We start from the raw sequence: 18,935 nt of genomic DNA, 5'->3' as shown, positions 1-18,935 counted from the left end.
ATATCCGTCCACGGAGGATGAAATATTTGAAGAAAATCCGAGCTAGATTCACATTAAACACAAATAGAAATGATTTACGTGTATGTCAATGTCTTTTCTTGTGCGATCGCAATAACCGATAACGAGGAGAATTGTGTAAAGAATGTACAATAAACGTCCTCATCGATCGTAGCTCCGAAATGTACGATTTCGTTTACCGAAAGCAAAATTCCTTTCCAAAAATACGCAATCGTAAACACACATTTAACGGTGAAAAAATTGTGGCAGGTTCAAGTCTACGAATTTCGAAGCCAAATGGATGTTTATGAAATGCAGTACGGTAATTATATTTCGAAGCGGAAGCACAATTTAAAACAGATGCCAGAACTCTGTGAAATATAGATTTTCTATCCGCGATTATGCAGCGCACGGAACACCGAAATAATAATACATACCGGGCGTTATTTCTCTGTGTAGGATGTTCGGAGATTACAATGTATAATTATAGAAGCACCCGTTTGAAAAATCTGTAGCAGTTTTATAACGAATCTTGGCCTGTAAGCATCGCCTCTCCCTCCCGATTGAGGGTGTACTCTGCAGTGGTAGCTTATTGAAACGGGCGTTTGGGATTATGCAATATGAAAGGCAGAAGCCGTTAGTTAATTATAAAGGTATAAACTATGTATTTAATTGCTGATTTGCCTAAGAATAATGAAGGAACGTGCAGCTATGGCGATTTATGGAATAAGGATATTTTTTGTGCAATATAAGTTTGGTATTTCGATTTTTTGGCTTTTCAGTTTCCTTTTTAGGAAACGTATTTCAGGAATTATGTTTAAATTATAGATAGATGTAACTAACGGTATATACGTATATACGTTATTATAATACATAGACGGACGTAGTCGCGACAGATTCGTTGCTTTCCATGGCTGACTATTCACGTACTATTACTACTGCGTGCACAATAAACTGTCATCGATGGGTCACTTAATTTTCTTGTCAAATACATAATAATATTGATTTAGTTTGCAGCCTAACAGAAACTTGGTAGAAATTTTATTTGCAATGGTTTAGGAAAGCTGGGGTCTTCAAGGCTTTTAGCGATCCATAGTACTTAATATAAGTTATAATACTAGTTATTTGTGTGATTCATACATGCCTAAGCGTGACATCTTCAATGAAAGACTAATAATTAATCTCCAACATTATTTCAGAAATATGTAAAGCATGTGTTTAAAACCAATTGTCCAAAAAATTACGTACCTCGATTAATTCTTGCAGTAAATTCATTGATAACAATCGTATTTAACTAACATAATTGTACGGATATCTTAAATTATAGTTGCCTTTGATACTGACATAATTACGGAGATATATCAATAAAAAACAGAGTGCGATACAATGCAATATAGTGCAACATGATACAACTGAAAATTTGATACTCGATAACAATGTCCTAAAGTAAGTTCTTACAAATTCATACAAAAATTAATAATTTTCAAATTCAAAATTCAGCGAGTACATTAGAAAGTCTATATTCGAACCTTTCTATCCGTACACTTTCGCATTAATAATAGAGGCTACGCTGTGCTCGCGTATGTGGTAATCGCGTGAAAACATAGGCGTTCGCCTACTCATACAACGACTATTGTACACCCTGCCCTACATATCTACGGTAGACATTTTCTCTTCCTCTTCTAGAACTTGCTAACTTTCTCGCACCGAGAAACCAATCCTCGTACGGCAGATTGTTGCGCTACGTAAAAAATTTTTCGTCGACTAACAATAAACGACATAAACAGCCGCAACAATTTGCATAAATCCCAAAGAATGTAACAGAATTCCGGAATTTTTCGGACGCTCTCGCTGTTTCGTGTTTCACCTATTCTTTTTTGGCATATGTGCATCAAATCCGCGGTCTATTAACGAGCTGACATTTGAAACTGCATTTCAAATGGTAACAAAATCTCCAAAACACGCTACAATCGAACAAACTGTTCTACGAAGTTCTACCAAAAATATTCTATCCCACATTATATAATTTGTTAAAATTATCAGTTCTGTATTGTTATCCTTTGTTCCAATGAAAAATAACAGAACGTTACAGAAAGCAAAAGACCGTGTAAAACACGTAATTCTCAAGAATCGCGTTAGAATGGAGAATCCACCTGAATGGAGTGTAATCTCGTATGTCATCGAATTCCCCAAAAAAATTGTCTCGAAATTTGACGTTGCAGTTCTCAGAGACACGACGCCCGACCGTGTGTACAGCGGAACGTCCTTGAGGTATACTTGAACGCATGGAATGCCTGAATATTAGATAAAATTCGAGGTTCTCCGGCATTCTTTTAGCGTCCCAGCCAAGAAGGAAGTCGGGGTAATTTGCTCATCGAAGATGCTTGCAGCTGGTATCATCAAGCACGTGCGTCTTCCACGTGGACTGCTGATCTTGGAGCGGATCAAAAGCTCCCTGTTTGAACGCGTGACCGCTGGTTCGGTTCGCACGGAGGGCGTCCCCGTGGATCGGCGATCCTTGACGCGTGCTACCTGGAGGACTCCGCCGGGTCAGGACACGGGTCGGTAGACAGGACATCCGAAGGCACGTCGGAAGACAGGAGACAGAGGAAAACGGATGTGCCAGAAAGCTCGCCTGTCGAAAGTAGCTCCCTATCTCGCTTGGACTTCTATTTTCATCTCACTCAGCTAAGCGAGGCGGTTGTAGCTTTCCGTGACCACCCCTTGTCACACTTTTGGTATCATCTCCACCTAAAAAGGTAGATTGGCCCAAGAACTAACACGGTCCCGTATTGGCCCAGGTCGCCGGCCAATCCACGAGCTCGTTATATTCTAGGATCACGTTGCACGCGCTTATATTGGGAGCCCCCGCTCGTTTCCCCGACAGAACGGCTCTCTAACGTAAGTGCAGCACGTCGGTGTTTCGTCTGATTGTTACCTTTTTTTTCTTTCTTTGATTATATTACCAACATTAACGGTCAGACACTTTGGATAGCGTACGGAACGAACGTAAAGAGAAAACGAGAAAAGGGCGAAAAGGGAGAGCGACGAAGGAGACACGGATACCAAAAAAAAAAGTCGCACGTAGACCAAAAAAAAAAGAAAAAGGGAGAGAGAAAGAGTCGCTTTCGAGAGAGAGAAAAAAAAGAGACACGAAACTGAGAAGGTATTAGAACGAAAAAGAAAAAAAAAGAGAAAAAGAGTATCGTGGTCGTGAGGAAGAACCTAGGGGATTTTGTTCGAGATTCCCCGATCCGCAGCCTGTGCCTAGTGATCTCTCCAGTCTTGCAAACCGACCGTTCTCTCGCAACGGAGGATTAGTTTAGGTAAAAAACGGAAGTGATGTTCGTCGCCCGGTAAATTTGCCTTCCCCCGATTGTTGAGGGAAGAGCCTCCTGTGGATACAGTTCATATTTTCGCTAGTGATTTTTCGAGCGTATGCCTCGGACTGTGACTGACATTGGTTTCGAGGTGTAGTCCTTATTTTATCGCTAAGGAACCGACACCAGCACGCGCGCGTAAAAACAGGAGAATTTTGGTGCGCGACCCCCTCTCCTTTAGTGAACCGGAACAGTGTATCATTTTCATCCGGATCTCCCCTTGGAGAAAACGTTCTCTCACGCCAACCCCGTAACGCACCCCCCTCCAGCTCCCGTCAACCCAAATACGTCCGTGGACACAAAACCCAGTGGAATTCTTCGAGCGTGAGTTTGATCAACCGGTGACGTCATTGGTGTTAAATATCAGAAACTCAGTGCAACTATAAGGTGTTACCAGATACCAGGAGTTCTCGGACGCCACTGTTTTTTTTTTTGTTTCTTTCGGCACTACCCCCTTTTCTCGATTCTTCCGTCTCGGTCACACAGTGCGCCGTAACGCTCGAATTTATCCATTTTGTCGCGCGCCCTCCATTTTGCAACGGCATCGAGGATAGAAAAAAGAAAAGAATCGTTCGATCGCGTTTTACGTTCGTAGTCTCTCCAGTGAATATATTTCCTACTTCCGGATGAATCCATCGTCTCGAAAGATCCCCACGATCCGAAGTGTTTAAAGAAACTCTCGCACCGCGCCGAGAACGTCAAAGTGCGGCGGCCGCCATTTTGTTTCGACCTAGCGGTTCCGGAAGTACGTTGCTTTTCTTGGATCTGTTGGAATTACGGTGTCTTGTTTCAGCGATTGATCTACTATTTCCCATCGCCATGTTTAGACTGCACGTGCAGTATCTGCTGTCTCGTTTTTTTTCTTTTTCTTTTTTAAACACCATAGATTGTCCTATTTAGCGGAACCGTATCACAGTTCTCGTTCCTTTTCGTTTTCATTTCTGATCGAGACACAGTTCCCCGTTAGCAGTTCGAGTATCTTCGTTGTACCAGACTTATTTCGAGTTTAACGGTTCGGCTCGTCGCTGCGAATCTCGAGAACGTTACGGCGTTTTTAGGCGAATGAAAAAAAAATTAATTCAACGAATTGACGAGAATGAAATTAGGATAGGCGACGGTATCCGTGCAGAAGGTATTAGTTGGAATTAATTGACGGATGAATGGTAATACAGTCTCCCTTTTCGCTCCTTATGGTATTATAACGATATTATAATATTATAATATTATAATATTAACGGAGTATAATACATGCTATTACCGCATAATGCGCTATTGGTTACACGAGTGTATTTTATAATAGGGATGTTACGCATACATCGATTGCGCATAGCACTTTAACGTGTGTTCATAGTCTGCGCGCTTGGGATACCTCTGATTGGAAGACAATTGAGAACACAGTAACAGAATTTCGTTAATCAATCCGAACGCTCTATCTATAAAAAAATTTCATTGTTCAAGATACAACAGTTACCGTTTTATACAAAAAGAAGTCTTACGGATTCGATTACATAGAGAACCGGCAATAAATAATTTATTTCGGGCAAAGTTACTTCGTTGCCTCCGTGATAATTGATTAAAACATACGATTTACATCGACAATGTTATTTCAGTTTTCACCCTAATAGGGAAGGCACGATTCGTGTTAAATTATTTTTAGATTTTATATCGCTTCCGTATGCGATTTATTTTAACAATTATACTTTGTCCACGTATCTGGGTCACACGAGAACGAAACCAACGAATATTTTCTTGAGATTGTCAAGAGGAAATGACTTCGCAAAGATAGCAAAGAAGTTGCACACTTTTCATTCTCTTTGAAACTACAAAATAATCTAGAATGATTAAATTATACGTTCGTATGCCGATATTATACATCGAAGTGTCTTTACGTTTTTCTTAAATAAGAATTTGGCTAAAATATTTAAGAAATTAATCCACGAGAGTTTACATCAACATCCGTAGTCTGAATTCATCGTCGAGTTAATCATCGATCCGTGCGCTATCCATGGAAAGTCTACCATTTCGATAAAAGAACGAAGCAAATCGGTGTAATCGAAAGTCGAGAATTAATTCTATCGAACAAAAAGCTGTACAATAGAACCTCGAGTATCGGGACTGTGATCATCGAAATTGAAATTTACTATTGCCGAAGCGCATTTCGTGGACGGGTGAACCTAAGCCGATGCGCTTCCCTGTTCGCTGTACAAGCCAGTGAAGGCTTAATTTAGCGGCGTACCTAAATAACCGTTCTATTATCCAAACGTTCATGTTTCGATGACCAGTTTCGTATAAGCGAGGTTCTACGGTATTCGAAGCGGCGCTATTTTCAAATCAGTCGAATGATTTGCGGGACGGCCGAGGCGTCCGGGTGGGAGTATGAAAACGGTGGCCGGGGGTAGCGCGTAGAGTCGGGAGCTAATGCCAACAACACTGATCATTTGTTGTACACAGGGCCGCTCAGAACGTGCCGCCAGAAGTAGTCCGTCCGCCGTCGAATTCTCCGAAGAACGAGAAGAAGACCGAAGAAACGAAGCCGCAAGGAAATCCCTCCCACCCCTCGACACGTGGGAAAACGACGACGTAGAAGGCGCGCAAGACCTTCCTAGTAAAAAGAAAAAAAGGGGGACGTTACACCAGTAATTGAACTTCATCCAGGCGAAAGAAAGAACCGAAGATGCCGAAGCCAGTGAAGCAAGAAGGAGAGGATCCCGATCCAACCCCTTACCTCTTCGTCTCTCTCGAGCAGAAGAGAATCGATCAGACGAAACCGTACGATGCGAAAAAAGCGTGCTGGGTACCCGATGAGAAGGAGGGATATCTCCTTGGTGAGATCAAGGCCACCAAGGGTGATGTTGTCAGCGTCGGATTGCCTGGCGGCGAGGTAATCTTTCCGAGATACTATTCCGCGCCGATAACACGCGACGGGGTTTCCGCGTACCTTCCGCCCTTCGGAACAGACGCCCGGTTCTAAATCGGTCCCTTCTGGACCGGTATAAATAATTTTGGCCCGGTACACAGCATTTCGTTCTTTTTCCAATCGGATCCCGTTTCGGTCTTTTTATACGCGCCTCGTAAATCGAGAAGCTCGTGCCGCACACGATGGAAATGTCCGGCGGGTGCAACCACCTAATTGTCGCGTAAAGATAAGACGGCGACGGTCTCTTCCTTCTCTAAGAAAAGATCAACGCCGTGCTTCCTGCGCGGAAAAAGGAAAGCAGGAATACCGAAGCCTCGTCGTCGTTTCGAACTGCTCTATTTTTAGAGCCCGGCAAACCGTTCGGCAGTTCTTCAGCGTCCGCTGTCTGTCATCTAACATTCTACTCTTCGATTGGCTTCGTTCCCTTTCTTCGCGACGCGAAAATAAGCCCCGAAACCGTCTCTCTTAACATCCGTCACAATTTGTCGAGCAATTTTTCGGCCGAACGGGGAACCGCCCACGGCAAAAGATCGCCCGCGTTCGTTGCATCCCGTCGTTGGCTCGCGCGAACGTGAAAAACAAAAAATGCGCGAAAGCCCGGCGCCGAATTTCGTTTTATGTAACGCGGCCCGTTATTTTTACGGTCCGTTCGTTTCCGTTATTTTGGTCGGGGGGAAAAGCGGCACCCCGAGAACGCGATCTCGAACGAAATTTCACTGTTCCAAATGCTTTGTTACATAATGGTTCAGCAAACCCTGCCGGGTTCCCTTGTCATCCGGCGACCGTCGCTGAAATGCTATTGTTAGCTACGCCGTCGGCACCGGTAATAATAAATTGAAACGCCACTTCTCGAAACATGGGTCAACATATTTTTAGAGCACCGAAAGTGGGATGGAGGGAGACGCGTATGAAAGTGTATATTAAAAGAGACCGACCCGAGATGTGGACGTTTCCACATTGATGACCTACAAGAACGATTCGCTGCTCGTCAGCTCTCGATTTTCGAACGATTCGACGGTTTTTTTCCAGACATGAGACTAAAGAAAACTGACGATCGCGGTGCCTCCGTCCGACGGACGGAGCTCCGGCTTCGGTTAGTTCGTTGTACTACGAAGGGACGCGACCGATCTCGTACAATTCCTCGTACATTAATGGAACTAGTTCTCGATGAGACCATTTATGCGATTATTCGAATTTTTTGGTATTCAATTAAACGCGCGTACTAGTTTGATGGAACGGTGGAACATTCGATGAAAATATTAGTCGAGTACGATCAGGTTTTTGCTTAGATCGTCCGATGTAGTAGACTAGGGAGCCAATGATCGCTGTACTTCGTAGAATTTTCGAAAGTCTAGAACTCCACAGCCGTTCTTCGGGTTACCGTTTGACCCCGGGTAGGAAAAGCTTAGCTATTCGAGGCAACGTGTGAACCGAAATAGAGTCCGAGATATTGAAAGAGAATGCCCACGCAGACGAAACAGTTCCGCAAGGATCAGCTGTCCCAAGTTAATCCGCCGAAGTTCGAGAAGTCCGAGGACATGGCGGACCTGACGTTCCTGAACGAAGCGTCCGTGTTGCACAACTTGAAACAGCGTTACTACAGCAAACTAATCTACGTAAGTCCGTTTTTCGTGCAACGATCGCTAACCGCCTCTTTCTTTTCCGTGGCGCTGTATAGACCAAGGACTTCAAGAAGGACCAGCTGCAACAAGTGAACCCGCCGAAGTACGAGAAAGCCGAGGACATGTCGAATCTGACGTATCTCAACGATGCTTCGGTCCTTCACAATCTGAAGCAGCGTTACTACGCCAAACTAATTTACGTAAGGACCGATCCCCACGGGAAGAGCCGTTCGATTTTTGCCGACCCGTCAGGAGCCTCGCTCGTGAACGCGAAACGTTGGATAAAGCACTTGGACGTGCCGCCACGTTTCCCCTTTGATATCTGTTCCTTTTGTGTCCGCTGACGACGGCGTTACTCCAACGAAATTGCATGCGAAAGCGTCGAGCCATTGGCTGAAGCTGCCTGGACAAGCCGCAATGTCTCGTTTCTTTGCAGATCGAGCCTCTAACGCGACTCCGCTGAGATTGGATCGCCGGCCGTTTTGAAATGTGCATGGTCCGTTTCATTGTTTCAGGAATGTCGGTTCAAAGCACCCAGACGTGTCACGACATCGGTTTATTTTGTGTTTTTTTTTTTAGTTCCGCTGCCGTGCGCTCGTAATTCATCATCGGCGGTACATAGTTCTCGCCCGAATTTACCTCCGCCGCGAGGAAACGGGGAGATACTTTGCACCCCGATGAACGTTTTTTTTTTGCAGCGAAAGATTAACAAGCGACCCTGGAAAGTGCTCTCTTGAGACACGAGTTACTTTCCTGCGAACGCTCACTCGCATCTAGGAGTTAGATTTGGTTATTTTCATTGTGTATTTTCTCACTTTGTAATCGTTATCGCTGGTTTCGTTGTTTGATCGATTTTTGATCTGTCGCTTCCCCGTTGCGTAACACGTGTTACGTAAACGCGACGAGATGCATCTTGATGGGCGAGCTGTTTAAAAGAATACGTGCTACGGGAAAAGACCGACAGATCAGAAATTGAACATATCGATCCACTTTTCTGTGAAGCCTCCCGACTCGAAGCTTCTCTTTATATAATACGAACGATCTCTTTTGCAGACATACTCCGGCCTGTTCTGCGTAGCTATTAATCCCTACAAAAGATTCCCTGTGTACACCACGAGGTGCGCAAAATTATACCGAGGTAAAAGACGTAGCGAAGTGCCACCTCACATTTTCGCCATCTCTGACGGAGCCTACGTAAACATGTTGACCAGTACGTATGCAATCAGTGCCGGGTTCAACCTTGCAGAGATCGCGACACTAAGATTCCATTGAACACTTATTTTTTTTTCACTAAGTTGGCCGTTTGCAATGTTAATTTATTAATTATCATTAAGTTCGTCGAGTCAAAATTTTTAAGTAATTCCGTAAAATAGCAACACGTAGGGTGGAGGAACCGGTTACTGCCGGGTAACGAATTGATTTTTGGGCATTAATTAATTTTATACTTATCGAATAAGACATATTCAATTTCTCTATACCTTGATTTTGTTTATGTTCTAACTAAAATATTTAACATCTCTTATTCGATAAATGTAAAATCAATTATACCTGAAGATAAAGTAAAGGCATAGTATAGCAAGGGCATAAATTTTCCTTCATTAGTCATCATTGTCGCTATTATATCATAATATATAGTACAGTAACGTATGTATATTCTCTCAAATTCTCCGACAAAAATCGAAAAATTATGCATACAACTTCACAGTTTGCATATTTTCTTAATTTTGCATCGTCAAATAATCTCGGCAAGATTCCGCTTAAAAAAAGATCAACCGAGATGAGGATTTAGAGAAGATTCCGTCAATCTGTGTATATTTAATCTGGGTTTTGATCTTCCTCGATCTCGGCAAGGTTAACGTCGCAACTATCGGCGACTACGGTCCGGAAATCTGAAACAAAAAACACGCACGATGCTCAATTTTTCCGTGTTCGTTTGCAGACAGTGAAAATCAGTCTATGTTGATCACCGGTGAGTCTGGAGCCGGAAAGACTGAGAACACGAAGAAGGTAATTGCGTACTTCGCTACCGTCGGTGCCTCGACCAAGAAGGTTGACGATTCCGCTCAGAAGAAGGGCTCCCTGGAAGATCAGGTCGTACAGACCAATCCCGTACTAGAAGCGTTCGGTAATGCCAAGACCGTCCGTAACGACAACTCCTCTCGTTTCGTAAGTTTGCTTTTCACTTACCTGTGCATCGACATCCGACAATACATGAACAATCGTTCAGAAAGCAGAAAGTAGAACTTTACATTACAATTTTATTTCATTTCATATTAATTTATGATTCGAACAAATTTTATTGACGTAAGCTCGCAAATATTTTATAAATTATCGATATAAGATTTTGAGTCTAACGAGCAATTGTCTTTTCACAATGTTTATCCAATACCTGCCATTGCCCTTTTTTAGGACACAAATATATATATTGATATTTTTATTAGGTAATTATATATTATATAAGAATATATTTTTATAGGTGTTTTTATATCTGCAGAAGTTGATCCGGCCAATGTCCAAAAAATGAGGCGGCCATATTTTCAAAATTTGAGATTAAATAATGATAAATTCAGTTTTGATTTTTAAATTGCGCCGTGTAACAGTAAAATATTAAAAATAAGCAGCGACATAATCCTCGTAGAGTCGATTTAATTCTTTAATGAGCCTTTTGATGCGTGTCAGTGATTTCTGCTGGAAATGAGGCTACGATAGTATTGTCGCAGCTGTGCTAACTTTAACAATAATGTTTTATTCTGTTTCTCTTGGTGAATAGGGTAAATTCATCCGTATTCACTTCGGTCCCTCTGGAAAGCTGGCCGGTGCTGATATCGAGACCTGTAAGTATCTATTTAAAGAATTCGTCGGGTTGCAATATATTTTTCGGCCGTAAAGCATCCGTGATCGTCATTCGAACGTTTCGACGATCATGCAATCTGTTTCGCGTAATACGTCCGCGTAGGCATAACACATTTAGGAAGAAACGTAGTTGGCTTTGGCTCGCGCGTCGATATTTTTACCGTTCGATCGTCGTGTTAACGTTTCGATTGGCATTACGCGCCATACGGGATTACACAAGCGACAGATGCATCGCGTCTTATTTAGCAATCGACGCGTGCACCGTTCTCGAAACACCGATACAAACAACTTCGAGACAGTATGAAAACCTCGACGCCCTTAGAATCGAATCACTATAAAGAAAGAATGTTATCTGTTACGCGCAGATCTGCTCGAGAAAGCCCGTGTCATCTCCCAGCAGACTTTGGAGCGTTCTTACCACATCTTCTACCAGATGATGTCCGGCTCCGTGAAAGGATTAAAGGGTAAGGTTGTTTGAATATATGATTACAGATCGATCGGTATATCAAACAATATAAAGTCGAATCTAATAATGGAAAGCATTTGTCCAAGCAGCCTCGAGCCCTTAGACTCGGCAAGTATATACATATTGTATTTAGGGGAGGAGAACCATGAAGGACAACAAGTAATCTCATTGTCCCCCTTTGCTAGAATCAATTCGACAGAACGTTGCTTGCTTAGATCGCAGCCTATATTGTCAAAAGTAATGATTAACAGAGACCGGAAAGGACGGTCAAAAAATACGTCAAGTTTATTGTTGCATCGTGCGTATGGTTTCATTTTGTCTAAGTTAGCAACGTGTCTGCGGCATTAGCGATTCTCCTAGTTCTCTTGTAAATATGAAATCCGTGATTAGGAGCAAAGTGTGATAGAGACTGCAGTGGAACCTTTTTAACTCCTTGAGGTTTTACCGTTTAATCACGTCCGACCCGTATACCACCGCGGGTCGATCGTTGCGTGGACCCTCTTATCCTGTTTTATCAGACTTCTCACCGTTCTGATCCCCGTTCGATATAGAGATGTGCTGCCTGTCGGACAACGTCCAAGATTACTACTTCGTTTCTCAGGGCAAGACCACAATCCCAAATGTCGATGACGGCGAGGAGTGTACTTTGACCGACGTAAGAGCCTGACGATCATGCCAGGGCTACGCATCACTCCCCACTCTCTCACACACTCTCTTCTCTCTCTCTCTCTCTCTCTCTCTCTATTTCTCTATCTATCTATCTATCTCTCATCGTCTTTCACATTTCTTTCCAATCCACCTTTTTGCTCTATTCACGATTCATACATCCCTTTTTGTGGCTTCTTTGGTTGTTCTTTCTTTTTAAGTCTTTTGTGTCCCCCAAACTACCCCCTTCTTTTGAGTTTGATGGTTGTTCAGTTTTACACAGAAGTAAAGTTAGACGACACGTTTGGTTTTGATGTCCTGAAGGAAAGAGAAGAGAACGCCAGGATTCCGTTTATACATTTTTCGTTCTAATACCCAACCCTCTGCGCCCCACCACCGAAATACCGTCCCGTTTATGTTGGTAGTATGTGTGCCCCCCCTCACCCCGCATCCCTCCGATAAGGGAACACCTGTCTTCATGCGACAAGGTTGTTCCAGTGTAAGACGCTCCTTGAGTAATTAATCGAACCCCCCTGCGAACCGAGAGGAGCTCGGTGAACGGTACGTGAGAAAACTGTACCGTGTATTGTTTCCCTGAACACACGCTGTACCCTTAAATTGTCAATCTTTCCTTTTGTTTTCGCAGAATTTTGATCGCTAAACAAAGTTTTATCATTGTCAAACTTACACGGAAATAGCTTTTGATTTAGAAAGTAACGTTATTCGATTTAATCGTCCGTCGATTTGTGTAGACATTTTTTAATGGAAGTTTTACGTATTAATTATTTAATCATTTAAACTGCGACAAGGAAAGGGCAATTAAAGGGGAACAGGGCCGAAAGAGTTTCGTAAAACAGCTCCACCTGTGACCCGAACCCCCGACGTCCCCGCCAAACGATTTCTTTGACGAAATCGTCGTCCAAAGAGACCAGGACAAGCTATAGAACTTGTGAAACAAGCCCCAGGGGAAAGCCACAGGAAAACATGGCACTCTGACACACGTAGTTAACGCCCGCATGTTTTTTTTGTTTCCTTTTTGGTCACCCGTAGAGATGTTGCTGCTGACCAACAACATCCATGACTACTACTTTGTGTCGCAAGGCAAGACGACAATCCCCGGCCTCGATGATGGCGAAGAACTGTTGATTACCGATGTAAGTGCTTCCCTTTGACCGGCCAAGCACTCTACTACGCGATGTATTCGAGGTCGAATCGTTCACCTAAACGTAACAAGCATAGTGTAAACGACAGAATTCACGGGAATTAACCCTTCGCACTCGGAGCCGTTTCACCTCTAAATCTAAAATCATTTCTCAGGCTTATAATATTTCTATTTCATGTGACAAAATGTATTTTATATGTATGAACTTGATTCTTGTGACTCATACCAACAGTTTCGCTGTTAACAATTTTTCAAAACTTTTTTAATATACAAATTATTTTGCAACGTGTGATAGAATAATTTTGCTGGTGCCTCAGAGTTATCGCTCGAGTGCAAAGGCTTAATGTGTCCGAACGTTTTCGATTCGGTGCAACTGCAATAGTTCGCCGATCCGGAAAAAATGCAATTTTTATTGAAATCATATTCGACGAGTTGCAAATTCTGTCTTTTATCACCGTGTCCATCCTATTGTTTGAAACGACAAAACGAGATGCTCTTCGAGACGAGCTGTTTGTTTCTTCTGTCTATGAATCCAACGATACATCTTCTCCCCCTCCACTATCTTTTCATCTGTTATGTGCAGTATCGTTTTTGTGTCCAGATTTTTCTGCTGTTTGCCGTATCTTTCTCTCTCTCTCTTTCTCTTTTTCTCTCTATCTATCTATTTCTATCTCTCTCTCTCTGTGTTACTATTTCTCTATCACTTTCTCTGTCTCTATCTCTGTTGTCTGTCTGTCTACTTCAGCACATCGGTACGCCATTCTCTATTAAACCGTAACCAAATCTAGTTTAACAGCACACAGAGACAAGCACGTATCACACGACCACCACCAACACGCAAAAAAAAAGCACGCACACAGAAACACAGAAACGTAGAGACACAAAGCGTTTACGACTACAGAACTCGTCGTCTCTCTGCTTCTCATTCAACGATCTATACTTTCTTCTATTTCTCTCTCACCCTGGTTTCTTTTTCTGTTTTCCCTCTCTATCGCTCTTCTTCTTTCAGCATTTTACCTGTCGCAAATAATCTGTGCATTTGTTGTTCTTTTTTCTCTTTCATGTGCATCATGTTGCAATCACTCGCGACTGTAACCCGTCGTCACCCTGCCACGGTTATTATTAAATCGGTCGTCGACCGTGTACCGTCGAGTTCGCCCGAGTATTTCGATAGGTCCGACACGAAGCGAAGGGCCGCGACACGCGGTCGCGAGCGATTGCAAAGTGATACGCTTCGATGATATAGTCGCTCGTAAAGCAGCCAGCTTATACCGAGCAAAATAATGCAGAATTAACCCTACTGAGCAACCGGATCGGGGACTATTGGTACATTAGCCAGGGTAAGACCAGAATTCCTGGAGTCAACGACGGAGAAGACATGGAGGAGACGGACGTAAGTCCAATCCCAGGGTGCGTTGGAGGCCTCGGCGGACTTTCGACTACCTTCACGACGATCCGCGGAGTCTCTCGGATTATTTCTATCGTTCCGGAGCACTCTGGGTAGTGGAAAGATCGGACCGAGGTTTTCGTAACCCCCTCGCGCCCCGCCTGCGAAAGCTTCCTGCCGCCGCAATCGGGATGCGGGGGGATTGGGGGATCAAACGAGCATGATTCGATTCGCGGACATTTGACTCGAGGAAAATGTAAAGCCCCCAGGGTACCCGCTCCCCGATCAGCTCCGACATAACGTTTTTTTTCTTTTCTTTTTTTTTTTTCACTTTCTATCACACTATCTCTGCGCCAGCAATTTGCCAGCACAGCCGCCGCAGCTCGATTATTAACATCAACCGTAGATTCGAACCGATCGTTGATCGAGGTTTCTCGGAGCAGCGGGAACGTGTCTAGGGTAGAGGATCGTTGGGGCGACCCTAAGGACGTCCGGTGATCTTTTTAGGCACCGTCGAGTGGCGCAACCGTGATCGAATTGTTTCGCCGTCGTAATCTGTGTTCTTCGCAATGCTTCGCAGATATGTGTTTCTTATCCAACAACATATACGACTATGTGAACGTCTCACAAGGAAAAATCACGATCCCCAACGTCGACGACGGAGAGGAATGTCAACTGACGGACGTAAGTCCTTGTGATATCGATCCTTAGATCCGATTGGTTACCCCAAACCCCCTCAATCACTACTGTATTCTCTCACAACTCACCCTCGTTTCACTTTCTCTCTATCTCTATCTCTGTCTATCTCTCTTTATCTTGTGTACTTAGATTCTAAAACGATCGACATTCGATCGAGTTTTTTCTACGATTTTCCCTTTAGTTGTGCGGACATAACTAGGAAATAGTAACGAACCACATTCGATCCGAAGTTGACAAAGAAATTCCACGAAATCGAAACTAACTTTAAACATCGCGACAATTCCAGATACGTCTTACAATTAATACAACGCGTTGAATTATTTCGATAAATCTGTTTTCAGCGTTGAAACGATTCGTTGCAACGGCACGTTGTAAAGTATCACGAACGGCCGGATACCGTTACGCGTTGTCGCCGAAGCCAACATCGAAATTTCTTCGTTACTATTCGTCGACTGGGACTCCATGTACATAAAACACCGAAACTCTGATTTTCTTTTTTAGCTGACGTTCCATTTATTTTTTCATAGTTACCATCCAGTTTCTAACCTGGATCCCTGTACGAAACTGTGATCGAAACCGATTGTCTGACACTTTGAGATATTTATTACTGGACCGACTTTTCGGCGAGCGTTCACGACACTTTTCGATTTGTATATAAATATTTCGAGTCAGCGGTAACAACCAGTTAAAATCGTCCATGAAAATTTTCGCAACATTTTCGTGTGTTCATCGATGATCTTCACAGAACGCAGAAATTTCATCACGTGTACGTAATAACTGCGAAGAGGTGTCAGTCGATAGGTCCCCCTGAGAGAGTCATTAGAATGTATTCTCGTAAGAGATCAGCACGGTAGTGAGTTGACCTTCCGATCCCGATAAATGTGACGAACATTGTACTAGAAAATGATTCCGCTTGAAGCGAGGGGCAGCCTCGGGATGGAAATTCTCGCAGGTCGGTTGAAGTTCCTCCCTAGAGAAGCGGTTCATTTCCCACGGATGGTTATCGGCGAACCTGAAGAAAGCGGTGCCTCTTCGGGAACTATAGCCGAGACGGTGTAAATGTAACACACAGTGGCACGGAACTTATATAGTGTTCACGGCAACGAAGGAGGCCATTCGCACCGATGCAAAGGCGATTGAAACAGAACGGAACACTGAGTCCTCCTTCGTCGTTTTTTTTTTCTCTCGACCATCCCGTGTTATTTTTCATTAAAAACCTTTCGGGTTTATTAGCACTTTCATAGATTTGTCGATTTTCCACCGCGTCGATTCGAAGACGAATTTTTTTTTTTTTTTTTTTAGTGAGACGTAGTTATGCGATACGAACGTTGCTTCAGCTTTCTCTGGCTTTGTTAAAATACGCGCGGCCTTCTCGCAGCTTACGCGGCAAGTGTGTATCGTCGGCTTACGGAAGACAGCTTGCGGCGTGAAATTAGTAGAAACATGAGACCATTTGCGTTATCCTGCTTGGGCGTATGTAATCGCGCGCAAAACCTCGGCTCTTCTAATTCTCGTCGAAGCAAAAACCGCCAGGAAACGGAGCCCGCCTTTACGCTTCGGTTTCACCCGCTTCTTTGTGTCGTCTTTGTGTGCTTCCTCTGATAACAACCCAGCATTTTCACACTTAACGATCGACGTATCCTGCGTACCAGAAGTGCCTGTTACTTGTTCACGGTAGTGTGCGACAGCGAACGCTTCGTTTCCGATGGCTCGACGAACGATTCGCTTTTCAAGAAATCCGTGAGCGGAAACGAAACGTTCGCTTCTTTAGAAACGTCTATTCTGCTTGTCGAGCACTTCTGTTACGAAAGCACCTGGAGCATTTACTAACTAGCATTTTATAACTATAGCAAGCCTTCGACGTGCTGGGCTTCACCCAGGAAGAGAAGGACGACATCTACAAAATCACCGCCTCCGTCATGCACATGGGTGGCATGAAGTTCAAGCAAAGGGGTCGTGAGGAACAGGCTGAGGCTGATGGCACAGAGGTAAAACCTTCGCCTTGCGATCCTCGTCAATCTGACCACACCTCTGAATCCATAATGAATCTCTATTTATCCGATACTCTAAAACCATCGAGCTACTTTACTCTTTCCTGTTTGCTCTTTTATTTAAACAAAAAAAATCTTCAATTCCCTTATTTTTCATTTCTTTTTACGTGGAAGGAGAAATCGATTTTCAAGTACGTCCTTAATTCTCCCTAACACGATCGCCTAATTTTGTTGATCAAAGTCACGATAAATCGTCGTTAAGTTCGCACGCAAAATGTGATCCTAACGAATCGCTGAGCATTTCTTCTGACACGAATGATCGAAACAGGAAGGTGAACGTGTCGCCAAGTTGCTGGGTTGCGACTGTCAAGATCTGTACAAGAACTTGTTGAAGCCGAGGATCAAGGTCGGTAACGAGTTCGTCACCCAAGGTCGTAACAAGGATCAAGTCACGTACTCCGTGGGCGCCATGTCGAAGGCCATGTTCGACAGGCTGTTCAAGTGGCTGGTGAAGAAGTGTAACGAGACCCTGGATACCAAACAGAAGAGACAGCACTTCATTGGTGTACTGGATATTGCTGGTTTTGAGATCTTCGACGTAAGTTTTACTCTGACACGTGCGACCAATACACTCGTTACAGCGATCATCGTTGGCGATTCATTTCGAACGTCATTGCTCTCTGTTATCTCTTTCTCTCTCTTATATTCTTATCGCTGAACTACAAATCTTACGGGTTTTGCGGGAGAAATAATTAGTTAATGTATAAAATTGTGCAGACAGAAACAATTTAATACCATTGTTATACTAATTTTTATTTGCCAAAGTTATTAAGAGAAAGGACACATATATATTTAATTTCTGTCAAGATTTTTATAATAGATTTATTTATATCTACTGTTCATAGGCTTTTCAATTCTTTAAATAATAATTTCAGAAGACTGAACAGGTTGAATAAAGATTAAGATAAAAATCTATGGATTATTATCATACTTTTCGAACAATTTTAAGTAATTCTTAATCGTTGGTACTGCTAAAGAGAGAAAGAGGCAGAGAATTTTAAAAAGAATATTGTGGCTCGTGAAGCAAATGATCGCCAACGTGATTTAATGATACAGAAATGATACAAACACGAATACGTAAAACAACTTCTATAATACTTTGGAAAACACACGGAATATGAACAACATATATACAATTATACAGTTAAAACTATACAATTAAGAAAGACGATTTAGGAAATTATACAGTTAAAAAATTAATTTAGAAAACTATACAGCTAGGAAAATCAATTTAGAAAACCATACAGATAGGAAAATCAATTTAGAAAACTATACAGCTCAAAATTCAATTTAAAAAACCATACAGCTTGGAAAATCAATTTAAAAAACTACACAGCTAAAAAAACAATTTAGAAAGCTATGCAGTTAAGAAAATCAATTTAGAAAACTATACAACTAAAGAAATCAATTTAGAAAACTACAGTTAAGGTCATCGACTTCTTCGAAATAACACATACACATCACCCATCATCGCACACCGTCACGAAGGTGGAATTCGCGAATGTATTAACGCGAACGTTACCCTGTTAGACTCGGGGGTCGGTTGCAATTGTTTGGACACTTTACACGGCATTTCGTTCTTCAGTATAACGGTTTCGAGCAACTTTGCATCAACTTTACCAACGAGAAACTGCAACAGTTCTTCAACCACCACATGTTTGTCCTCGAGCAAGAGGAGTATAAGAAAGAGGGTATCGTCTGGCAATTCATTGACTTCGGAATGGACCTCCTCGCGTGTATAGAATTGATCGAGAAG

General features: G+C 42.9%; 1 protein-coding gene across 15 annotated transcripts in view; it reads left to right on the top strand.

Moving 5' to 3' along the window:
• Positions 1-5,828: 5,828 nt before the first annotated feature.
• Positions 5,829-18,935, top strand: part of Mhc (myosin heavy chain) — a 43,950-nt gene continuing 30,843 nt past the window's right edge. For 8 of the 15 annotated variants that reach the window (XM_078183865.1, XM_078183856.1, XM_078183864.1 and 5 more), the window contains exons 1-9: positions 5,829-6,258; positions 7,973-8,116; positions 8,970-9,126; positions 9,856-10,082; positions 10,687-10,750; positions 11,135-11,233; positions 11,787-11,890; positions 16,979-17,116; positions 17,448-17,717. In XM_078183865.1, the coding sequence (XP_078039991.1) occupies positions 6,052-6,258; positions 7,973-8,116; positions 8,970-9,126; positions 9,856-10,082; positions 10,687-10,750; positions 11,135-11,233; positions 11,787-11,890; positions 16,979-17,116; positions 17,448-17,717 (1,410 nt within the window). In that variant the 5' untranslated portion in view covers positions 5,829-6,051. Of the gene's footprint in view, positions 6,259-7,972; positions 8,117-8,969; positions 9,127-9,855; positions 10,083-10,686; positions 10,751-11,134; positions 11,234-11,786; positions 11,891-12,930; positions 13,035-16,978; positions 17,117-17,447; positions 17,718-18,764 lie in introns of all 15 variants that reach the window. The other 7 variants (XM_078183867.1, XM_078183861.1, XM_078183862.1 and 4 more) reach the window with 2 other exon arrangements.

The sequence above is a fragment of the Augochlora pura genome, chromosome 6, assembly GCF_028453695.1.
Source record: "Augochlora pura isolate Apur16 chromosome 6, APUR_v2.2.1, whole genome shotgun sequence".
NCBI classification, from domain to species: Eukaryota; Metazoa; Arthropoda; class Insecta; order Hymenoptera; family Halictidae; genus Augochlora; species Augochlora pura.
Note: the sequence above shows the minus strand (reverse complement) of the source record. Positions and strands in the feature narration are given on the sequence as shown.